The sequence below is a fragment of the Lytechinus pictus genome, chromosome 1 (assembly GCF_037042905.1).
Source record: "Lytechinus pictus isolate F3 Inbred chromosome 1, Lp3.0, whole genome shotgun sequence".
Lineage (NCBI taxonomy): Eukaryota > Metazoa > Echinodermata > Echinoidea > Temnopleuroida > Toxopneustidae > Lytechinus > Lytechinus pictus.
The window spans coordinates 29659983-29686258 of record NC_087245.1 but is presented as its reverse complement, the minus strand read 5'-3'; the positions used below and the strand labels follow the sequence as shown (position 1 = coordinate 29686258).

The 26276-nt window shown below is 35.9% G+C and overlaps 1 protein-coding gene across 2 annotated transcripts; it reads left to right on the top strand.

Annotated features, from left to right (window-relative positions):
• The first annotated feature begins 4281 nt into the window (after nucleotides 1-4281).
• LOC129260706 (dual specificity tyrosine-phosphorylation-regulated kinase 4-like) lies at nucleotides 4282-26276 on the top strand. Of its 2 annotated transcripts, none has more exons than XM_064099966.1 (14): nucleotides 4282-4728; nucleotides 11097-11198; nucleotides 13292-13485; nucleotides 15032-15096; nucleotides 15620-15783; nucleotides 17193-17329; nucleotides 17724-17864; nucleotides 18347-18567; nucleotides 19207-19379; nucleotides 19858-19918; nucleotides 20553-20682; nucleotides 21201-21604; nucleotides 22259-22398; nucleotides 22746-26276. In XM_064099966.1, the coding sequence occupies exons 1-14, from the start codon at nucleotides 4696-4698 to the stop codon at nucleotides 22887-22889; spliced, it is 2109 nt and encodes a 702-aa protein (XP_063956036.1). In that variant the 5' UTR covers nucleotides 4282-4695; the 3' UTR covers nucleotides 22890-26276. The 2 variants fall into 2 exon arrangements, with proteins under 2 accessions (XP_063956036.1, XP_063956033.1); XM_064099963.1 differs by having other exon boundaries at nucleotides 4572-4649.

Sequence of the window (26276 nt, the reverse complement as noted above, 5' to 3'; positions counted from 1 at the left end):
TTTTGCCCCTTCAGAATTCTGTGCTCAGTTTTATGAAGACTTAACAAAATCACCATTGCTACAACAAGCTTGCTATCCACCAATCAAATTGATTGATTACAGCTGCTTTAAACTGTTATTGCAAATTTATTATTATAACAAGTTTTATGAAACGGGGGGCCCCAGTACTCTGATGATATCCAACCAAGGACCTCTTTTTCCTGTCAACTGTAAACATCTATACATCAAAAGAAAAGAGGGATGGGGGAGGAAATTGTGATCAATACTAGCTTCCTGCACATGCTGAGTCGCACATAAAAGGAAGTATCTTCATACTAGATTTACTCAAGATGCAGGGGGACTGTGTTATGATATCGATCGTCAAACCTGCACCATATAGATTATCGATAAATGATTTTGACCGCATAGCTGAAACTAGGAAATGCAATTTTGCTTTCCTACCAAACAAAGGGATCGACAATGTAAAAGGAAATTGGACTTCATATTGCTCTATTCTTTAAACTTCATTATTCAATATTTATGACATGTACTGTTTTAAACCATACTGCTTGTGAATCTTCAATCTTGTATAGTGCATAATACGCATAATGATATCACGTCTCTATGAGTTTCCAAAGGACTTAAATAGTGCCTGCCAAGCCTAGCAGCCTTTTACAGTGCACAACCACTTCAAGGAATCAATTCCCACTGAGGACCCATTAACCTCACCTTTAAATCATTTTTTTTTCTTGCTGAAAGAAATTATGCCACGGTTTGGAATTGAACCCATGGCCCTCTGTTTCAAAGTACAGAGACTGATCCAACATGTTTTATGAACTTGAGAATGAATGCTTGAATTCCGGTATATGTATCAAGCTATGCCTCAATATTGAACCTGCTTATAAAATTCAGGATTGTGCTCCAAGCATTTGGGCATTGTCTTGTTTCAAAATTATCATTCATCTTTAGTATCCTTGTGCTTTTAATTAAATGATGAGTTATCTATGCATTCTTTATGTAGTTGTACATTGTCCAGTTCATTGCAATATGGAACTCCAAGCACAATGAAAACTGACAGATATCCTTGTATATGTGTATCAGAGATTATCTTTGTAAGATGTGAACTTAGTGTTTCATAATTTTTCTTATCAGTGACTTTGGCTTATATTCCAACTGTTCTTGGTTTATTCCCCCTCCCATCCCCTATTGATATTTCATTTGATGATATTGTTACTTGATATCACTGACAAAATATGCACAGCAAAAACTGTTGTTTTAATTGGTGTATATACCAGATGACCGCACCCATCATTTCACTCTAGTGTTAATTTTTTGTGTGTTATTAAAAAAACTATGGGTGTTATTACTTATTACAACAAATTGAATTGTTACTTTTACACTCTTTGGTATTATTTTCAAGCTCAATTGTGTCATTTTAAGACATCAGGGTGTGGTCCTCTATGGACACCAACTGGTGTCAATTCTAACACCCCAGGTTTTATAATGTACAGAAAGAAAGAAGTATGTGGCAGTCATGTACAATGCATGGATTTGTATGGTATGGTTGCGTGGATAATCTTGTGGTGTTCTGTCATGCACCACATTTTAATATTCTTCTATTAGAAATCCCCATTCGTAACTTGATCATACGTTGCCTTTTCCTGGGACTGGAAATTAATTTTCTGGACGTTGCGCTGTAAAGGTCACCTATTACTTTCCTATTATCTCCATGTTGCCAATTAGTGTGGTCCATTGATCTTTGTGTTTCCATTCATATAGTCCTATGGGATATGTTTAATACAATGATCTTTGGTTTTATCAATCCTCCCCTCTCATTTTATCACTCCTGAATTTCGATAGGTCCTCTTGCACAACTCAGCTCGGCTGCATTTTAGTTATCTTTCACTTAATAGTTGATTTACTTGAAATCGATACCCTGATTCACTTTCTCAATCTACATTCCTTTCCTTATCTCCTTTTCTAGCTATTTCTATCTCTCGAAAATGCCCAAACTACTATTGGAGAGTAGTGATTATCTTTGTTTTCTCAGAAACCTGTTTGTGATTTTAGTTTATTGATTTTTTCGTTTACAACGACTTGTTCCATACAAGATACAAATTTCTGTTTTCATCTGCAAAGTTGAAAGCGATGGTCACTCTCTATTTATGATTCTGTCTGATGGTTTGTTTATTCAGATTTATTTTAGTGCATCCTGTTTTGAATTCTCTCTGTTTCATTACCATGATTGAAGAGGTTACTTCGAGCGTGGCTTATACTATAGAAAGGATGATACATAAATGCTAGTTAATGGATAGGTATACAAAAAGTTACTTACCATGACCTATATTCCTTTGTGATGATAGTAAAACTCATATGTATTAGATTCTACTTGGACACTTTTGATATATTAACAAACCATCAACAATAGATATGGAAATAAACCATTGTCAGGAACAGTCTGTTGAGAATACTGATCCATTTTTCGTTACTGATAGTTGATTAGTCTACAAGCTCAGACTAAAGAAACTTTTTGCCCCCCACCCCTCTTTCTCCTCAGTAGTCTTCAATCACAGACTCATATTTGATACCTAAACCACTTATGCCTAAAGTAAAGATTAGATGCCAAACTCTGTCTGAGAGGAAGCCACAGTGCATAGTGAATCTAGTCTCACTATTTCAGACTCTGCATTATGCAAATTGTGAAAACCAAAGGTCTTTGCCTGCAGACTACCTCCTTGGATAATGATAAATGTGTCCATAAAATGTGCCTGCACTTTGTAAGATACAGGCCTACATGTAGTGGTTCCATGACATTTACTCCTGCGACAATTGCTTCAATAGAAAGTCTGCACGTTAAGACAAACATAAAATCTAACCTCAGAAACTTGTAAACCATAATCATTATCTTTACTTTATTCTGAACTAAAAACTCTATTGCAATCCTAACTCTAATCCTATGCCCTCTTTAATAGATATTAAGACCGCATCAAATGTCGTAGGAGCAAATTTTGTGTAACCACATGTACCTATTGACATCATTTCATTCTCACTTATTATGTAATTAATTTATCACTATGTGACTATTTTTTCTTGCTGTGATATTCCATATTGGCCAGCGAATGTGATGAACTATAGTAGATCCCTGTTCTCGTCTACTTTCATAAACCAGTTTAATGGAAACCAGTTTTAAATGCAATGAGAACGCTTGAAATAGTCTTAGAAGTGATCTTAAATGGTCCTAGAAATTCATCTCACTGTGTGGTTTTCAAGACCGCTTTGCTTCATTAAACCTGTTTAAGTATAGATGAGGACACAACCGTTCTTCGGGTAGTGATTTTTACCTGGAAGTATGATAATGTATGCATGTTCGGCGTGCTACTCGGCTGTACACACGGTGTGTTTTACATGCACTTTCCCACATTTGTGCGAAATGCATATAAAGCATAAATGAGTTGTCTCTGTGTTGCTGTTGAAGAAATATAAAGTCAAGTCTTTCTTGAAAAGAGTCCCTTTGACAAATCATTTGCATCCTTGAAGTCTTGAAGATGGATCAAAAGTAGATCAGATACGGTGCACTAAAGTGTGGTATCAAGATGTCCTGTCACCTTGAATGCTTGGCTGCCTGTATGGTAGAAAGACAATGGCTCATGCAAACCTGACCATGAATGCACATGTATTATTCATGGACAGACAGTGAGAGAGAGGGGGAAGGTAGAGGGGAAAGAAGAGTGAAGAAGGAGAAGGGGAAGGAGGAGAGGGAGGGGGATGAGAAGTAGGAGGAGGAGAAGAAGAACAACAAAAAGAACCAAACAAAACAAGAAGAAAGAAGGAAGGGGGTGGAGAGGAGGGAGAGGGGGTAGTAGATGGGATGGGGTAAAGAAGGAGAAAAAGGAGGGAAGATTGGGAAATTAGAAGAATGACGATAAGTAATTATCTGTCTTGCAACATCTTCTATATTAAAGAGAGGTATGTCTATAGAATAAGAGAAAATCAATGATCTAATATGAACAGAGATGGACTAATTAAAACACATTACATGCAATCCATTAATAATTTGTGAACCATCATTTAAATGTTCTTGACTTGACAACACGAGGCGACGCCCTCGTACAAAATGGGGTCTCAGACGATTCTGGTTGCCATAGCAATGATTGTCCCCTTGGTGAACTCCTTGGAACACCTTTGCTATGTATTGATGTTTTATTATCATGATCTGGTGTTAGTTTTGTAACATGGGGTGTTTGGTCTATTGTCTTGTATTGATCATTTGAGAGCTTGACAAGTCACTGTGGTTCATTAGTTGCAGCTTTGTGAGATAATTAATGGTAACGAGGAGACGTTATTAGTGTGGAGGGCAAGGAAAGAGAGAAAGACTCCCCAAAGACTGATTGGTTGAGCTTCCTGTACGTTTTTTTGTCATTTGGGAAATTCATCACGCCATCAAATATCTACATCTGTAAATTACTTTCATTATGTTTGTGGTAATGGCATTGTATGTTCATTGATCATAAATGTGCCAGGATGGATGCATCATAAATACGATGGTGACGTTTTGAGGCAGCCTCGAATATTATACATTCGTTGCATTCTTTGTATTTCTAGCGGAGGACTATGGCACAAAATTGGAAATGTACACTTGGACTGACAAGGAACCAAATATTGGTTACTATGTAAGGAGTTTACAGAACTTTTTTTTCATTTTGATTAGCATCTTAGATGGCTGCACCTTATAGATGCATACCTCCCAAGGTAATGAACCAATGTGGTTTTTTATTTTTTTTAATTTATGATTGGTTGGAAGTAAATGTTTCCCCCCATCACTCCACCAGTATCTCTCGGTTGATAGCTTTTGGGCCCATGATCATAAAGACCTACAAGTATGGTAACTTTGCCATTATGCAGTTACCAGGGTAACAGGGCTTGCCAGCCAATCACAATCGAGGCTTCTGTATTAGTTACAACAGTGGCAGATTTAACATAGTTGTAATTCTTCTTGAAGTACACTTTCTTGACATTTTGATCAGGGAATTGTCAGTGAAACGTCCATGATTTGAACAAAGCAAAAGTGCATTGCACTATCCTTTTCAGAAGTGCATTATAACAATCATAATCAAATGTGCATAACCCATGCTTATATGATTACAGAAAAAACGTCCAGATCCAGAAAGGAGGTTTAAGATATAAAAAAACACTCTAAGTTGATATATTTCAGGTGTGGATTGTGGAATATGCAGTCCATGCATAAACGCTTTTTGATGGACTTATATATTAATATAACAGCTACAATGTAGAAGGGATTAAACCAGTTATTAACTCGAGTAATACATTGTATATTGCAGTGGTCCCAAATTCAGACTTGTTAGATTAGCAAAAAAAAACATTTAAAAAAAAAGTGAATAGGTCATGATCTTCCCACTTATTATCCAAAATACATTTAATTATTAATTCATGTTGGGAAATCAATATCTAATGATCTGCCTTTAAGTACTAAATATATTGTAAAGGGGTATGAAAGTATACAGATATTGCCTACCTAGAATTTGAATATAACATTTCCTCTCTCTGACGGAGTTATATTTTTCCCAAGGGATTATATTTTGCCTGAAGTGCGCAGTGCTGAGGGAAAATATTATCCCGAGGGAAAAATATAGCTTCGGAGGGGAGTTGAAATGTTATTTATTAAAACGATAGACCAGGCAATATCTGTTATATTATATAGTCTATGTGGATTCGCCATCAGAAATTGCATTCATCATCTGGCTCAAACCCGAAATTCTTGCTACAGCTCTAATCCATCTACGTCATAATAGATTTTTTTTTTAAATACATCAAGCGCGTACTTCATGCAATTGACGCGTTAACATTAGCGGGTACATAAAATAAACTACCTTGTTACGCAACTTGTATGCAGCAAGTGACGTCACCTTAGTGAATATAACGCCGTAATTGACAATACAACGCAGTATATTCCCTGAGGTGACGTCAAAACCTAGAATATAACAAATGCGATCCTCGCAGTTATGGTCACGTGATGGTGTATTGACCTATCACTGATTAGAATCTACATAACCTATGTAATATTGTGAAATATCTATCTTTTCTCATTGTCTGGAGTCATCAATAATTGATAAGAAAATGTCTAGGTTATTAAAGATATCGTGCAGAATGTATCTTCGCTCATTGTTGATAAAGTAAATTACATAAAGTGTACATATTTGAACAAAAATGAATGTTTTCCCTTCGCTTTTGCCTCGCTGTGTGGTGTGTACATGTACATAAGCAGGCCACAATTAATACATGCCCTCTTTTTATTTGAAACTGAATCATGATTAGATATTTTTCATTATGACAGAAGTGTTGAGACTTAAATATTTATGTTTAGACCTAAAAACTACATTGAGACATTTTGTGATATTTAATAGAAATTGAAACAGCAATTGTTTAACTACATGTCTGTCGGGTTATTTGGGATACCACAGATCAATGCAGAAGCATGCATGCAGAGAAGTAGAGCACCCCTAAATATGAACTTGAAATGCAAAACTACCATGCAAATTGACCCTATTTGGGCAGAAGAAAAACAAATTGCCCATAATTAACCCTGTGTCCCTATCTCTTTCAAACTCCATATAGTTGGGGAGAAAAGTTATCAGTGCCCCTATTCCTTTTTTAAATAATAATAATTTGTCCAGTCTATAAAGGACTTGCTATGTTGGCATGTTACAACTGTACATGTACATGTGTAACTGTTGTAACAGTATGCCTATTCATCAAGCTTGTTACTGCACCTGCATTATTTTTATGAATAAAATTATCGTAATCATTCCCTCACCTCATTGTGTATAAAACACATTTTAGAAAACTCTTACTTATTTGCATGGGGGTACTTCACTAACAGAAAAGTCCTTCTGATGGTCCAGCCCTCATTAGCATGCATATGATTAAGGTAGACCTATACTCTTAAACAATTAACAGACATACAGCAGATCAGATGCAGGCAAACATAACACGAGTGTAAGACTATCTTGATGATTGTATTAGTGGTTAGACCTCAGGTGTGTTAGAGAATTCTTGATTTTAATTGTGAGAAGGGAGAATTTTTTTCCTTCGGGGGGGGGGGGGGGGGGTGGCCGAAGTGAATTTGCTCTTGAAATGAAGCTCTGAGCTTGTTAACTGAAAAAGCGGTGACATCAGTTGGAGAAAGATAATAGTCAAATTCTTCAAACCACCTTCTTTTGCAGAGATGACAAATGATTTCCCTCTTATTGCAGTATTTCATATCTTATTCAACAAAAATACAGCAGGTTTTATGAAAAAATGTGTTTCCCCTCTTCAGGTCTTCATATGGACACAGCCATGTCTATTGCAGAAAGGCTGAAAATACTTTGTGTCATCCAAAAGAATTGAAATTATTTTTACAAGGCTGGCTGTTTTTGTGTATTATGCATAACTGGTGCTATGTGAGATAAAAGTTAGGAAAAGGCATACGAATCATGGAAATAATTCACACTCACACTCATACATTCCACTTTATCTGTACAGATGTGCTTGGTGACTGCACTATGTATCATTCTATTCTTACTCTACAAAGTAAATGTAATGTGTTCTTGTGCAAATGTACCAGAATGTTTGTCTGTTTGCTGATTCTTTACAGTGCATACACCTCTCTCATAAGGAGCTCTTTCATGAGAAACTTCATTTGGGACTTGTCTTTAAAGCAGCTCCTTTTGTAGTGGTAATTTGTTCAAGTGCTTATAATGAGTGCTCAAATATGCATTAGTTTGCAGTACTTCGGCTACTCAACGAAATGATCAAGCATAATGTACCAGTTACATTGGTGGAACATCGAGTGCTTTTATACTCATCCAATAACAATAAAATACCCTTTTTTATGCCAGTGTGAAAGGAAAGGACTTGTAATATCCACAAAAAATATTCCCAAATTCGATAACATAATGAAGTGAGAAGTGTGAAATATATGCCATATTGGATTAACTATTTTTTTTCTTTTCTGGAGCACAGATAGAATTCAAATCTACATAATAAATGTGATGCACTTAACTATTGCTAATGTGAAATATTTATAGCAAGCACTATGTTGGACGTTTTGTTGAACGAGATTATTTGCTGAAAGACCACATCTTTTCTTTTTTAGTCAATGCTTTGGGGGGTTTTTACAAATATTTTTAGCTTAAAAGATATTTTTAAACTTCTTTAGAGATGGTAATACCCTTTCTCATTTGAGAAGCAGGTTTTTCTCAATAATAAGGAAACTATATCTCTGTTTCATGGAGAAAAAGCAATTTATTACCCATGGAAATCTTGGAGAGTTTGACTGAAAATAATGAGTAATTCCCTCTCTTTTCCAACCAATAAACATTTGATTCAATATATGGTCACAAAATTAATGTATTTTGTGTTTATAAAGATTTGCTGACCAATTTTTTTTCTTCATTATATCTATTCAGGATTGAAAGAGTTTGATTTTATGAAATGTCCAATTCTTTGACTGTACATACGTTACATTTGGACATGTTTGGAGAAGGTTCTTATATTTCTCTCAAAGAAAATATCCTTTATTCGTACATTACTATACCAATTTAAGGAGACTTTGTCCACTGAATATTATCCTCCTTGGATAGGTGTTGCTGTTGAGAAATTGAGATAAATGCATATGTTGAGAAGAAAATCATCAATCACAAGGTTTTTTCGGGGAGGGGGGGTAGAAACAAACATGTGAGTTTAGATACCAGAAACTTTTCTCATGAAATTTGGAAAACATTGATTATTTTCTTTGCCACTCTTATGTTCATGCAATCAATTCATGCATGTGCTCATTTTAACAATTCTGTTGCCTTTTTGCCATTTGTGTTACTGAAAATTTATGCCAGCTTTATTGACTGTCATGAACCATCAATTAGCACATAAAATGCATACCGGCAACAGGTACATTGTTCTTCTCTTATACGACCCCCATGGCTTTCCTTTCACCCAAAAGTACAACTAAATTTGGTGTAGGTATTCAACAGGAGTCCGATCAATAATGACTTGGCAGAGTTGGCACAATGCATTTAAAAGAAGAGTAGGCAAAATAACAATCGTGGCGTGCGGATCGACTCCTGATCAATACTCCATTGTGCGCTGAACTGACCGACATGTGTTCACGTGAATCTGAGCAGAAAGCGTCACCGACTCTTTCAATGATCCCTGCATGCCATGGAAGCAAGAAGTGAGTGACCGGTCTGTGGCGTTGAATGAGGAATAAAGCGTTCCTTTGCTCTATCTGAAGATAGGCCTTTGATGTTGTGGCCTCGGCGAGTGTCATCTAAATAATGAGGTCTTTTGTAATGTCAAACTCTGGCAAAGCTATAGATTTCCAAACCTGTTGGTTCAATATTGACATGATAGAATAGTCAAGGCAATAACAAGATATAATGAATCATTCAAAGACAAAACATGTTGTTGGCTAGGGTGAGATCTGAACGCCAGAACCAAACAAATTAAAATCAAGTTGAATGGCAATGTATCATTGACCCAAACTAAGCCAAATCCATGCACCCTTGATCTAAAAGTTTTTGGAATGGATACAATTTAGGAAATAAAGCAAATGAAAGGAAGTGCAAGGTTTATTGCCCTGCAATCAAATAAAAGATCACAAGATGATCTAGATATTGAATGAATTTCATTTTCTAAAATAATATCTAAATTTGTGATAAGTGATGTGGCAATGATCATGATCATGAGGATAGTATATTACAGGGAAAAAATTACCATTAATGCACTAAATAGCCCTGGAAAAAACCCATTCACTGCAATGTTAAAGATTTAGCATGTATGTTGTGAAAAGGACATGTAGCCCCTGAAATTGGAAAAAAATGAATAATTTTCTGCCTGGTGTATTTCTTCAAACCATTATCATTAATTCTGAATACCGTACTAGTAGTTTTTCATATAGTTTGTTCAAGACTAAGTTATTATCATTATTATTATTATATCAATAACAATGAGGACATATCTGGGGAAAAGCACATACCCATGCAGTATGCCAATGAAATTCTCTTCACCAATTTTGTTTTGATAAAAATATGACATTAGAAATATCAATTCAACTCTGCTCAATTGACTTCTCCATCTTCAACTGGAAACAAATATCATGAAACCCAAACATGAAGCAGCCTGTGTCATTATCGATTCGGCTATTTTTGCCTCCTCTGTGCAAGATGAATAGTATCAAGTCAAATTGTACAATCAAACAGCAGCCGTTTTTCTATCTTTGATATACGAGCAGAACACCTGCCCGAGTCTATTTGTAATTCCATAATGAATTTCACCTCTAAACAAGATATGCCAGGATGTACCCTGAGCTGTCAGTCGGCAACTTTAATTACTTCTGCTCTGAATGAATCGAAAGATAGTTTTGGTTGTCGAGTTTTGAATGGATGGTTAAATTTGGTGTCATTTAAAGTCAATTGTGTAGCTGTATATTACATCACAGAGCATGTTGTCATTCTAAAGAATCAACTTGCTGCTGACCATTTTCAAATGTACTTTTAATGCCACCCATATCAAGGGATTCAACGTGAAATGATATTTGAGTGACGGAATCACCCTGGCTCTTACTTGCAAAGAATTATCAGCATTGTGGGTTGTGGCAGTGGAAATTGAGTGAAATTGAAACTCCCATTGGATTTTATTGTATAGTTGTGGTGAAATGAAAACACTGATGGATTTTAATTCTGTTCGACATACATTTATGGGATGGAGACTTCGGGTTTATTAGAAGTAGGCAGATTTTTTCTTCTATTTCGTTTTATGCTGCTTTTGATACTTATATCATTGTTGTTTTAGTGCTTTTTGCCAGAGGATACAAAGCGCAACCATTTTTACCCCTAGCTTTAGCTCGAGCTACCACTTAATTCTACCGGGTACCCAGTTACCTCACCTGGGTTCAGTGAAGCACAATATGGATCCATTTCTTGCTGACAGAAATTATGGCATGCCTGGGAATCTAACTCAGACACTATTTCAAAGTTCAGAGGCTTATCCACTGGGCTCCAACAATTAAATTTGAAACCAAATAGCAATATCTGGTCTATTCTTCTTGTTTATCCTAACAGACTCGAGAAAAGAACCACATAAGCAATGGAGCAGTCAAAGCCAGTCAGCCCATCCAGATCAATGGTGTTCTTGGACGGAGAGCCAATGGCCTTCAAAATGAGGTAGATAACAATCATCATTTTTTATATAATAACGATAATAATAGAACTGTGGAAACAGGGCAGTAAATAATTTTCATTTCTTAATGCTATTTTCTTATTCACATTTCGACGATTACTAAATTTTTTAGGGCTAATTCTCTCTTTTCAGTGGCTACTTTTTAGTGTAATGAGTAATTATGCGATAAGTACAAAGTATCATTTACTGCTCTATATATAATGTTTATTTTTCCAAATATTCTTGAATATAATTTTGTGGTAGTTCTTGGGGCAACTATAGAAAAGTTGGTCATTATTGTTGGTTATGTTGTTATTATTATTATTGCTATCATTATTTGTGATAACAGATTTCATTTCTTGTATAAACAAATTTCTAAATGGCTATTTTCGAAAGGGCTTGGTAATTCCCAAATAATCAAATGGGCTATTCCACGGTTACCCACGTTACATTTGGAGACACCTTGACTTATACTTGGAGCTGTAACTCCATTATTATTGATAGGAACTAAACATCTCTTTATCACAACAAAGTACGCAGTCTGACTATCCTTTGTATGAAAACAAAACTTGGGAAATTTAATTATGCTCATGGCAAATCTTTGAAATGTGTCGGTTACTCATGTTACATAATTTGGACATGCATAAAATGAAAAGTGGACATAAGTGAAAAGTGTCCTCATACAAGGCTTTTATAAAAGTTGATTATATCCATTTCAAAGAAGTATATTAGGGAGACAAATTTGTATATAATTAAAAACATAAAGAACACATGGTTTTTACTAGGGGTGCAGATAAAGTGGTTACTCATGTTACGGATCAGATGGGCTATATGTACAAAGACACATTGAGCTCATGTCCACCAACCTATGGAATTGCCCAAATGTATTTCCTATGTTTAGAAATAAGATGCTGTCTTACCCTTTCACAATTACAGCAAAAGGTATTTTGAACAAGCAACCAGTTAACCCGTTGGAATATATCTCCGCATTTCTCATTGGCAGTAGTAGCCTTGCAAGGAACCAATTAATACTTGTACGTTTGTAGGCAGCACAAACTATTTTCAAGAATAGATAACCAATTAGCCTTGCCACTGGGGGATGTTATGGGAGAATCGTGATAAAGGAAAATTTTCCTTACCCATTAACTGAAGTCTCAATAACATGGGTGGTTGATTGTTAACCCACTTCAGCTCTGGCATAAATCCCATGATAGTGCAGGAAGAAAGTGATGAAGGGGGGGGGGGGGGGTAAAGGAGGAAAATAAAGAGACCTTGTATATTTATTTGTAAGAGAATATAGTGTTGAACCAATATTGCATGCCCTCCTATAGCTATTTTAAGGCTGAAACCTTAGCAGTGAGGAGGCTGGAAGACTTTCTTGGATTCATTCTTTCATTCCGCGAGGAGAAAGCCTGGAAATCGTCTTGGGCAAGCGAGGATCGGCATCAGGATGAAATTAAGAAGCCACATGTATTAGAGCTTTTTACAATGGCCTTGGAAAGGGATAGGGCGATCTTAAATATCATGTTTACAGCTTGTTATTGAATGGGAATATAGCAGTGGAATGAAAATGCATTTTTAAGAATTATGAAAGAGAAAATATATATTTTGATATTACAGAAGAAGTGTTTTGAAATGATAATTCCACAGAGAGAATTATTTCCCCCTTTTCTTCTCCTTTTTATCTATAGCATCTTCTTATTTCACTTCTCAAGCTGTTTGACATTTTATCAAGGCCTAACACTGCAAACTGCAAGTGATATTCATTCCTCTTGAACAAATTTTTTTTTCCATCAACTCCCTTTTCAGAGATCCCTTTTCTTGCCCTTTTCCCTCTACTCTGTCTCCTCTTCTCTCTCCTACTTCCCTACCTATTATTTACCCCCCTTTCAGGGGCGCGATGAGCCAGACGAGGTGTAGCAGAAAATAATTCTAAAAAGGAGCAAACGAGCAAAAATTTTGACCATTTAGATACACAACTTTAATTCAAGGCCCCCATCTGTTTGCTAGTGCTCCCCTTGTTGTTTCACTGTCTGCATTTTTAAAACCAGTTTTATTCAATTTTTTGCATTTATTTCTCCTTTCATCCCCATATCAGAAACTCTCCAACAGTCTTCCACCGGCGACCTCAGGTCAGACCACGTTTCCTCAGCTTTCCTTAGGCCCTAAGAGTAGCACCATGGGGGAGTCCTTACCCCAGCTCACCAATGTTCAGGGGCACCTAGTTGCCTCTGGTATTCACCAGACAACCATTGGCGAACATATAAAGGCTCATAGACAACCTACCAAATTGTAAGTTAATCTTTTTTTTCTTCCATTTGTCTACTATACATAGAATATGGACACCCCCTCCCCCCCAAGACAAATAATCCCCCTCTTAATACATTTTAATATAATTTGAAATGGTAATTTGAGACTGAATCTGGAGTAGCATTTAGCCTTGGGGAGTTTTAATATTAGTAGAAATTTCTTCCATTTTCAGTGAAGGGCTTTCTTTTATAATTTGATTTGTTAAAATATCTTCTTTTTTTCAATATATTTTTAGTAAGAGCTTTGAATGATTAATGTAGAACCTTTTAGATGAAAATGTATTTTAACACAAAACTATATGACTAGCAAACACTTAGTGATCCCATGTTCACTCCCTATAGGAAACACTCTTTTTCCCTCATGACAGTGTATACCTACAGTTGAGGCCAAAAGTTTACATACACCCAGGAAATTCAAAGAAAAGTTTACACTTGCCAAACATCATAAAATTTACTGTGTCTTATAAAATATTTGTGCTATCATGACGAATTTGATATCAAACAAATAACTATGTCATGCCCCTTCGTCACATTGCTTTGTCATCAGGAGCTGAAAATATTTTCTTCATATCTTCATATTTTAGACAAATTAAAAATAAAAACTTGACAAAATCTAGTTACGTCTTAACGCAAACATTTCAGATTACACTTTTTTGTTCACTGGTGGCATATAATATAACATAAATTGTAGATTTGACATTTATATATTTCTTTGAAAATATAATAATGAAACAGTAGAATACATTTGGCCCGAATATTACTTTTTTTTTGAAGAAAATTCCACCTGAAATACACTTTAAATCCCAATGTCATCCCAATCATGTGAAAGTGCTGAATATGCTCTTTCATTTGATATGGTCATGGTAGTATTTATATTTCTGAAGATTAGTAAATGTTTCGATTTTTGGCAAGTGAACAAATTTCACTGAATTGTATGGGTGTATGTAAACTTTTGGCCTCAACTGTACATGGTCCTGTACAGGGCATGGCCTTGTTTACCCTGGTGATACTTTCAACCAATCATGTCAATTGTCATGTTTATCAAGTTTGGTCAAGAGAGGGCAGCATTCTAAAAATGAGTGATGTTTGATAAGCTATCTTGGAGTAACAAAATCCACTGGGGAGGGTGAGAGATGGAAGGAGTGAAGGGAAGAGATGGGAGGGAGAAAGGGAAAGAAAGGGGGACAGAGAAGGAGTGAGAGAGAGAGAGACAGGAAGGGATATGTAATGAGTACCGTATATTTATTCACAATATTAGTATTTTGGGGGTGAAGGGGTATATTAAAATTGCTCAACAGACTTAACTTTTAAACGATCACACAATTATTTTAAGATACATGTATGTATTCTGTTTTAGTGTTTCACTATTTATCCACTTGGCCTTTTTTCAAATTTATATCAATTTCATGTTAGAAGAAAAAGACTAAATATCTGTCATCTTAATATGAACATGAGGATAAAATGAACAGTAATGAAATATATAGCTTCATTTATAGAATTTTATTGAATTTGATTTGATGTATTTACAGAGATGAACTGAAAAGAACATCTAAGAACGAAGGGAAAGAAGGCAGAGTACATATGAAACCAAATGGTAAGTTCACAATAAAATCCGTGGTGTTGATTGGTGTACATAGGGGACCACACCAGTCATTTTACTCTGGTGTTACTTCAACACCTATGGGCGTTATTAAACAACCTTTTGTTGTTACTTTTACACTCTTTGGTAATAGGTTCAATCTCACAAAATTTGTGAAATTTCAAAGAAAATACAATTTCCGAGCAAAACAAGTTGAAATACGAAAAATACAGTGAAAATCAAGAAAATCAAAGCATTTTCCAATAAAACACAACAGTGCATAAGTGAAAAGTCTGCTCGTCAATCCTTTTATAGGGTTTTGCATGTGTTTGCCAAGCTGTACCTGCATGGTAACTTTTGTTTTTCTAAAATTTTCACTGCTTATGATTACTTTATCATATGCTTTGTACATGTCCATGAAGAACACAGAAAGTGATGTTTAAAACACTGAAAAACACTGATGAACCATTTCTTAGATCAGAACATATTCCTGGTTAGTACTCACTTTCCCTCTTTCCCCTTAATGATTACGGTACAGAAGCCATGATGTACTACCGAGACAAGCTGACGGTCTTTGAAGAAGCAGAGATCCTGGACTACCAGGAGGTCTGGTTCTTGGGCCCAGAGGCCAAGAAAGTCGAGGGTGTCCAGGGGGCGTCACAGAATAATGGCTATGATGATGAGAATGGCTCATATATTAAGGTATGTTTCATTATCCGGGCCCCATAACATAACATTGATCATAGGACCGATTTTTAAGATTGATCGTACACAATATTCAATGTGATTAATCGTAGATTACTTCCCATTGATCAATTGCTAAGTTTTAGGATATCGGGCACAAGTGGGTGTTTCATTCAGATGTTTAAAAATCATGAATGATGTAATGCACATTTGGTGACACTCTCTTTTGCTAAATATCCTGATGAGATGACTTTGAATAGAAATAGATGACTATCTGTCGAAATGGAGGTATTCACTCAAAAGCCTAGCTTGTACGACATGAATAAAACATTTAAAAGCAGAAAAACCCTTTAAGAAAAATTCATGCCGCTATAGATATATGTTTCATGATTTATGCTATTGGTATAACACCAGGGGGTGTTTCACAAGGATTTAAGTATGACTTAGAGTCGCACTTAAATACCTAGTTGCGTGCGGTGTAAAAGCCATCACCGCATTGGTCTGATCGTGCCAAGAGGATGCGCGCTTCTGCGTATTGATCAATATGATTGCGCGTTGTATATCATATACGCGTCAACTTTTAACTGCTACTCTAGGTCATACTTTTTGTGAAACACCCCCAGGTCAGCATTTAAAACGATCTTTGCCATTATCTCCTTCTGCACTGGCTTCTGTGTATCGACCTATAATTAACCCCCAATCAACTTTCATTAGCAAGAAACCACAATATTACAAATATTGCAATGCCCCACCTTGTGTTACGAGGCCATTATGCTGGCTCATCGAATCGCGTAATGTTGATTTAATTAAAGTAGCCTTGAAATGAATTTCAAACACAAAAGCTGGTAATTGTATGATCTAATTGGACCTGATTCATCAAAATGTCACGTTTTTAGTTTGACGTCAAAAAAGACAATCAGCCTTTATTAGAATGTTGAGTGATTGTTTCCTCAAATTGAGATATCGTGTTAAAAGGCAGCGGTTCATGGGTCTGTCCTAGATAGTTTGATTTATGTAAAATCTTTTCCTTTTTGTGGGAAAGGGAGGATTTAAGATGGATATGGAATGAATTTAGTTTTGCTTTCTCATTAAAGCTGTTGTTGATTTAGGTTATACATATTTTGATCTGATAAGAAAAGAATATCAAATTTATTCAATAAACATTTATTTTTTATTTATTTATTTACCGTCTGATTTAAGATGGATATGAAATGGATTTCTTTTAACTTTCTCACTTTCTTCTATTTATGTAAATTATGGGTTATCATTTGGTAAATATCGGTGACTTTTCATCATATCATGATGGTAACATCAGCCCCTAAAGATCAACTAAAAGAAATGGAATTGCACCAACACAGTTATTCAAGTTAAAAAATGCTGCAATTATTGATTGGTGTTGAATTCATCATGATTAAATTTTTTTTCAGGTATTACATGATCATTTAGCATACAGATATGAGATCTTAGAGGTGATAGGTAAAGGGTCATTCGGTCAAGTCGTCAAAGCCTATGATCACAAGCTAGGAGAGATGATTGCAATTAAGATTATACGCAATAAGAAAAGGTGAGTAGATTATATTTTACTGGTTTTTTCTCCCCTGTTCACTGTTTTTTTAGCTCCTGAATTTTTGGATGGAGAATAAACCGCTATTTCATATACCATGTATTCTTTCTTGAAAAAGAGAATTTAGTGTGAATTTCTATATTGTACAGTAACATTTATTTGTAAAGTATGATTTTGATCATTACAAAGAGCAATATTTATTTTCTGAATGATGAAGTATTTTCATGTGGTCGGTAAAAAAATATGAATGTAAGAAAATTCGAAACTGCATTTATTCCTTTTTATTATGATTTTATGCACTCTACATCAACACTTATATGTGTAGTGCAATTTGTTTATTGTTTATACTATGAATAACAATTATCAATATTAATTTTGTTTCTTATGTGATCAGATTTCACCACCAGGCATTAATAGAAGTCAAGATACTAGATGCGCTAAGGAGAAAAGACAGAGACAACTCACACAACGTGATCCACATGAGAGAATACTTCTACTTTAGAAACCATTTATGTATCACGTTTGAATTATTAGGGTGAGTATAAACCTCGACGATTTGGCTTTGAGAACGAGAGAAAGATTATTATACCTGAGAATCATTGAGGAGAGGAAAGGAGGAGGAGGAGGATGGTGATGATGATGAAAATGATAATGATGGTTGAAGTGGTGATGATGCTGCTGATGATGATGATGATGGTGGTGGTGGTGGTGGTGGTGGTGGTGGTGGTGATATATTGATGGTGTTGGTGGTGGTGGTGATGACGATGATGATGTTAATGAGGATGATGATAACATTGATGGTGATGATGATGTGATGATGATGATGATGATGGTGATGATGATGATGATGATGATGATGATGATGATGATGTTAATGAGGATGATGATAATATTGATGGTATTGGTGGTAGTGATGATGATGATGAACATGAACACAATGATAAAATAAAACAAAATAAATGTCTGTTTATCACTCTATGAGCAAATTCTACCATTTCTTTTACCCCAATCCTGCAGTATGAATCTGTATGAATTAATCAAGAAAAACAACTTCCAGGGCTTCAGCGTTGCCCTCATCCGTCGGTTTGCCTTCTCCCTGCTGCAGTGCCTACGCATGTTACACAAAGAACACATCATCCACTGTGATCTTAAACCAGAGAACATACTACTCAGACAAAAGGGTCAGAGTTCAATCAAGGTCATTGACTTTGGCTCCAGTTGCTATGAACACCAGAGAGGTAAGTATACAGAGCAGCATGAAGATAATGAGAGTGAGTGAAAGAGAGAGAGAGACGTGAAAGACAGACAGAGAGGCAGACAAAGATAGACAGAAAGAGAGAGAGAGAGAGGCATACAATCATACAGACAGAATGAGAAAAAGAGAAAGACAGAAACAGACACAGTGAGAAAGACAGACAGAGACAGCCATTGAGAGAAAGGGAGAGAGAGAGACAGAGAGAGAGAGAGAGAGACATATAGGCAGAGAAGATAGAGTGAGAGAGGGAAAGATGGAGGAAGAACTAGAAAGAGGGATGGAAATACAAAGAGAAATAGATCAAACATTTTCAACACGATGTTTTTGCAGAATAGACTTGTTCTATAAAAATAGGCAATAGCACTACTACTCGCATCCATACCTATCATGAAACATTAGTATGCCTTCATGCTGATTAAATATTGTATTTTATCAGTTAATCACTCTCTTGGAAAGAGGTGCCGTGGCCAGGGATTGAACCCAAATTTTCATATTTCTTGTCAGGTGCCTTAGACCACTCCAACAAGGCGCCACCATGGCTTCTTAGACCACATGGCTAACGGCACACTTTAAAGAATTGCGTCGATAAATTTTTTTTCATTTCACGTGCTCTTTTCTCCAGTCTACACCTACATCCAGTCCCGTTTCTATCGATCCCCGGAGGTGATCCTTGGGCTCCCCTATGGTCTCCCTATCGACATGTGGAGCTTTGGTTGCATCCTAGCAGAGCTCTATACAGGCTACCCGCTCTTCCCAGGGGAGAATGAGGTGGAGCAACTAGCGTGTATCATGGAGGTGAGTTTATGATTGTAATAATAACATTAAATTTATTAAAGGGCAACTCCACCCGGATAATAAGTTAGTTTTAATAAATGCAGAATTAAAATACAGAAAAATAGTAGTGAAATCTTGATGAAAATCTGCTAAAGAATAACAGTTATTAATTTTCAAATTTTTGATTTTGTGATGTCACAGACAAGTGGTTGTTATATGTTGTGTGATAGAAATTCCTATAATTGTCAAATTGTCATTTCTCAAAATTTTAAAAATGGTTTAATTTGTGCAATGGATATATCATCAGACACACCATCTCATAACCCATTCTATATGAAAGAGAGGTAAGTAAAGTTCATTGCAAAGTGTGTTTTCATTGTTTGAAAGGAGAATCATTCTTAGTATCAATTTCTCAAGTCAATTAATTTTACTTGCTTGGTGTATTTATATGTAGATACCTCATTCTCATTGTTTTTCTTCATCAATTTATTTCCTTCAGATCTTTGGACTTCCTCCACCTCACATCATTGAAGAAGCTCAAAGGAGAAGACTATTCTTTGGTAAGAGCTTGACATACCTAGTTACGATCTTTCAGAACATCAAATAACAAAGTATTACAGACAGAAACAACTCGATGCTCTTTGTTTAAAAGTCAAATTAATTTGACTGCAATGCTATTACAGTTGCATTGACACATAATGTAATCTTATCTAGGCATGTTTTATTATTTTGACATAAAGGTCATTAAAAAAAACCCAGCAGAGTCTCGTGGGCAGGTGTTTCATAAAGCTGTTTGTAAGTTAAGAACGACTTTAAGAACGACTGGTGGACTTTTCTTGTGGAAAATGGTACATTCATCTGCAATGGTTTAGCACGTAAGAAAGGTTCACCAGTTGTTCTTAAAGTCGTTCTTAACTTACGAACAGCTTTATGAAACGGTCCCCTGATCTACAATCAGATACTTCGGTTTGCAATTAAAGAAAGACCAATTTTTTCTGAATGGCTCTTTGCCATAGATTAATTGAACCAGTAAAATTGGTCTCTATAGCAAGTCATCTATAGACAGTTTTCTTGTATGTAATAATACTCCAATGAGAAGCAGTATTCGTAAACAAACAGAAAGGTGGTCTTATTTGTTGGTGGTTGTTATAATTAATGGTTATCCGATGATCTTATTTGTATATTTTATGATAGATTCAAGAGGGAACCCAAGGTGCATTACAAACAGTAAAGGAAAGAAGAGGAGACCCAACACAAAGGATCTAGGTTATGCAGTCAAGACAGGCGATCCTCAGTTCTTAGACTTCATCAAGAGATGTTTAGAGTAAGCATTTTCTGACAATTTTGGGGTGGAGGGGAGGGGGGGTATTGTGGAGTTTTGTGGCCCTGTGACTCAGTCTCTGGACTTTTAAACAGAGTATGATGGGTGGGAATCTAAGCAATGGTGTCGTTTCCTTCAGGCTGCACTCAACCCAGGTGAGGCGAATGGGTACCCGGCAGAATTGATTTCTTGAATGCACAGCACAGGAAACGGCAACTTGAGCTAAAGCTGGGGTAATGATAATAATAGTGCACCTTGGAATAGAGAAGGTGTGATATAAATGCCTGCTATTGTTATTATTGTGGACTAATTTCTTGCTGAAAGATATTATGCCACTTCTGCATGGGCTTTGAACCCATGGCCCAGCAGCTAGTCAAAATCGAGGTTTCCACTTTAGATACCATAAAGACAATGTTACCATAATCAAAGTCTTTAGGAAATAAGACCCAGATGTGATTCATTGGCCTTGCACTATTTAAGACTTATATTGATAATTTTAATGTTAATTGATTGCTTCTTAGATGGGATCCCTCCCAGAGGATATCGCCGGACCAAGCCTTGCAGCATGCCTTCATCCAAGAGGGCATCCCACACGCCAAATCCAAGGACAAACACCGGTCATCCAACGTCACCGCATCCTCCTCATCCTCCACCACCACCACCAACCACCATCATCATCACCATAGAAACAAGCATCAACACAGCACGCATCACCAGCAAACTTTCAGAGAGATGCAGAAGGAGGAAGCGGCATCCAAGGAGCAGGAGGTCAAGGGTGAAGGGTCAAGTGGAGGGGTCTTCCAGCTGCCGGCGGTGAATAAGGGCGTGGTCCAGGCCAAGGGCAGCGCTAAAGGGAGCGCCAAGGGCAGTGCAAGGGTGAGAGAAAGGAAGGAGAAGCAGAGCAACTCAACAAAGGAAAATACAGGTAAGTGAAGTGTCCCTGTATAGATTTTTTTTTTTCCGTTATTGTTTTAGACAAGAACAAGCATATAGTTTATTGCAATCCCTTTTCCAATTAAGGATTAGAAGTAAATGAGAGTGCATCTGAGTTCTTCTGAAAAAACTTTGATTAGATCAATCTTTTTATTTCAATTTAATGATGTCTGCTTTGATTTGTTTTAATACTTTCTTTCTAAGAATAATTTGGTACTCGAATGGGTTAATCTGTTTTTCCCTAATTATATTTTATCAAAATTAAGTATAATATAAAGAAGAAAATAAACAATCCAAGCATTAATTTGCTACAAAATATATTATAGTTACTGGGTGTTACAAAGTAATTTCATCATTACAATATATTAAAAGTTAAATTACATATCTTACATCTTTTCCTTACTTACAGAAGATTCTTACTTGCTGAGAATAGTATGGTACTGGTAAATCCTTCTTCCCCAATGATGTTTTATTGAAACGAAGTATAATTTTAGATAATTACAGAATAGACCATCCAAGCATTATCAGTGCAACTATGAAAAATAATTTGTTACCAAATATGTTGTAGTTACTGGGTGGTACAAATTCATATCATGGTTAGAATGTATGTTATACTACATATCGTACGTCTTTTCTGTGCTTACAGAAGATTCCTCAGAAGTCGTGAAGAAAAATGGATTGCGACTTTCAAGAGAGAAGTCTAATCTAAATACCAAGTCTGACTTTGTCATGCCACCAATTCAACTTGGGAACGTTGACCTGACAGCAGAGAAACCAGTTAATAAGGTTAGTTTAAAACATTTATTGGAGATAGGGGTAATAATGATAACAATATTAATGATATATTACATTGCGCATAATAAATATGATGCTTCTCTGTGTATTCTTTAATATAGACAAACTCGTATCATGATATAACAAAGAAATGAGCCTATATATGCCTATAATTTACTATTTGATCATGCAAAGAAAATTTTGTATCAGTTTGTTTAAAGGGTTGATCCAGCTACACTAAACGATCTGCCACCATACAAGAATGTGTGAGTTTAAGGGATTTAAAAGGGTGTTTTTTAACCCGAACAAAGCATTGCAATCATTATGATATTTTTCTGTTTAATTTGACAATCTCACAGGTCAAGCCACTTCTTGCGGAAGATAAAGCCCCCTCCATGGAGGTGATCGAGGTTGAGGACTCGGAGAAGATTATTGAAAACTTAGAACTCGATGAAAAGAACGAGACAAAACAAAGCGGCCAATTCTTACCGAGGATTGTATAGCACAGGAGGACAGTTGTTACCCTCGTTGTAGAGCAGAGGACTCATTAGAGGTAGACTAGGAACAACTGCTTGGCTCAGCAGTGAGGACTCGTTAGGAGCTGTAGTTTGTAGAAGTCTAGTGGAATGGATCCTATATGATGATCTTGGTGGTGCCTACTTTTAAAAGGGTGGGGTCATATGCCCATGAGGACGAAAAGAAAGCTAGAAGATCATATCTTCAGACCTGCACCAATGCACCTCGTCTTTGAGCTCAGAGGATCACGATTCGGACATCTGTACCATCCATCAGTCATTGAAGATTGATGAAATAAGTCATCATGTTCTGAGTGGGTGGTGTGATCAGGAGTGCCTATCTGAAGACATCTGTGCCACTCTAGTCTTTGAAGGTTGATTGCACATGAAAGCCACCGTGTTCCGAGTGGGTGGTGTGATCAGAAGTGCCTATCTGAAGACATCAGACATCTGTGCCACTCAGTCTTTGAAGGTTGATTGCACATGAAAGCCACCGTGTTCCGAGTGGGTGGTGTGTTCAGAAGTGCCTATCTGAAGACATCAGACATCTGTGCCACTCTAGTCTTTGAAGGTTGATTGCACATGAAAGCCACCGTGTTCCGATTGGGTGGTGTGTTCAGAAGTGCCTATCTGAAGACACCAGTCAAAGACAACACCTACCATTTTTGCACATTCAGCATCATTTTCAAAAATTTACCACCATCACCACCAATCATGACCATATTAAAGTTAGATTCCAGCTGAAAGTCAAATGTAAAACAGAAAGATAGATTCCATTTCGAAGTCAACATTGGAACATGATCACAAGTGCCTACCTGAGGATACCATTCAAGGAGCTCATCCAATGTTTTCACCATCATTATTATTATTATTTGGTGTCACACGTGCTTGGGTGGCGAACATCATCAGCATTTTTTCCCCTTCTTTTTGCATTATCTTCATTGTCAGTCATCAAATTATGGGAAGTTGTCATTCTATCAAGAACTGACTACCCAAAATGCCTCATTTAGGATACCTATCAGAGACTGCATCCTGGAACCATGAGGCCAAGGATATGGGATAAGATTTTTCCATTATATTACATATACTTTGGTCAGAACATAGGGAGGTATCCTTGACTCAACCTTACTTTCATTCTAATGAGATTTCATATTCAGAACTTGGGGTCTTTATTAATAGCATTATTACATCATGGACCTACCACATCTGTACTGTAGGTCCATGACTACTTAGATCTGTATGTCTTGCACTTACGGATTTAGACTGACATTATTTTGCAGTACAAGTCCAGTTCCATTTGACATACAAACACTCACAAAGATACATGTGTATATACAAGCCATCCAGTAAAATTGTAAGAACATTTTATTCTAATTTAAAATTACTAAATAAATTGTTGAATATGAAGGTATATGGAAATAACATAAGAATAGATATGGTATATGCTTTAAAAAAATAATGATATAAACTTTTCATGCCCTGTTTGCCATGGCATGTGAATTGCAACAATAAGAGTTTTTATTTGAAGAAAATTATTGGCAGGTATTTATCACTGCAATTTGACCCTCCTTACCCCAGTGTTTTTCACTGCATATGCACCACCTTGAAGATGAAGTATTTCATCAATATTGCAGTGCCTCAAACTGTGATGCCTATTAAATGATGTGCCTTTCTTCAGCATTATTATTTGGGGGGTGGGGGCGGGAGGGGGGACTGGTGAGTATTAGTAGGATGATGTAAACATGGCCAGGTCATTATTGAAAAGAAAGGAATTACTCAAATTTAACACAGTCCTGAAATATATCTTGGCAATGAGTGTTTTCTCTATCAGGCGGTGACCTTTTTATTTGAAACCAGGAGGGGTGATTCACTGTATGCTAAGATCAATTTTCAAAGCTGTAAACCAGTCAAATTACAAAAAATTGTTCTCATCTCACTTGAGATTATTTCAGTTGTTAGGTGATAAGCCAAGTGGTTCTGATTCTTGTCTTTCAATTGGAGAGTCGTAGGTTTGAGTCTCAGGATCCAAAGACTAGGATTGGGATCAGCTTTAAGATTTAGCTATAGGTTTAGGGTATTTAATAGGGTTAGATTTTTAGATTTTAGTTTACCCTAGAATTAAAAAAAAAAACAGATTGACCCAAAAAAGTTTTGACTTTTCGGCCAATGGCATGTCAAATAATTTCATACACAATTCCCATAATGCAAGATAACTTTATTAATGCTAAACAATTAGTTTATTGGTAGAACCCATATTGGTTGTCAAAATGATCTTGCATCAATAAAATTGTTTTCTATTACACAAATTTTTTTTAAAAGGCCAATCAGCATGTAATACAAACTCAATTCCATGCTTTTGACTTGAATGTTTCCCTCAGCAAACGAGCCAAAAATACCCCTGCCATTTGCTAGACTCTATTATATCATTGTATCTGTAAGATAAACAGCAAATTTTATTTTGATTTTTTATATCTGTTTTCTCAATTTTAAATGCACATCTCTTGCACTATGCATCAACTCCATGTATTGTTTCTGTGGTGTATTTTAGAAGGATGTACCGTGTTTGTATAGTTGTAATGCTGCAAGTATAATAAAAGGAAGATATGTTGTTTGTTACTTTATGAATATTACATTGAAGTGCCTTGTATTTTTCACTCACAAATTTCACAATCCTAGGAATTCAGTCAATGAGTAGGATTTAGGATTACTTTTATACCATTGTTTTGGATATTGAAATATTTTGAATATTTGAAATCGAATTAAAGTTATAAGAATGAGATTGACCTTGAATTTATTTAACTGAATTATCAAATTGGAAGAGTATTTTATTACTATGGCCACATGATGACAAATGACAAGACATTGATAAAAAAAGTCATCGTTAATATATAATATTCCACTATAAATAATGTAAGAGCACCTAATTATACCAGAATATTAATTGATCGATTAGTTAAGTTAATTAATAATAATAAGTTAGTTAATGCATTGAATATCATGTGTGCATTGGCACTTATGCATGATTTTTAATCAGGTTTAGCTCTTTGTGAAAGTCCCCCAAACTTTCATAATTTTGTCACAATACAACACTACTCACAGAAAGTATGTATGCATCACGAAGCACTTATCACAAATTTAATTTATGCAAACTTCTTTCATTGATTTTATTCTGATGTTTCTCACTCTCTTGTTGCATGTGCCATGTATGAACAACATTTTAGAAAATAAGGAATTAAATCTCTTTATTTTCATGCCAATAATATTTCAGAATTGTACATTTATGTAACATAGCATTGAGTGCCAGCATATTTATGTAAATATTATGCAAATTTTATTTCAGAATGAAAAAGTATTATGTTTTTTTTTTGCAATTTA

What these genes read in the sequence shown, in the direction of transcription:
- LOC129260706 (XM_064099963.1), top strand. Translation starts at nt 4,608, where the DNA reads ATGTACACTTGGACTGACAAGGAACCAAATATTGGTTACTAT. An exon ending in CATAGACAACCTACCAAATT is followed by an intron (nt 13,486 to 15,031) that starts GTAAGTTAATCT and finishes ATGTATTTACAG; the next exon opens with AGATGAACTGAAAAGAACAT. An exon ending in CTCAACAAAGGAAAATACAG is followed by an intron (nt 21,605 to 22,258) that starts GTAAGTGAAGTG and finishes CTGTGCTTACAG; the next exon opens with AAGATTCCTCAGAAGTCGTG.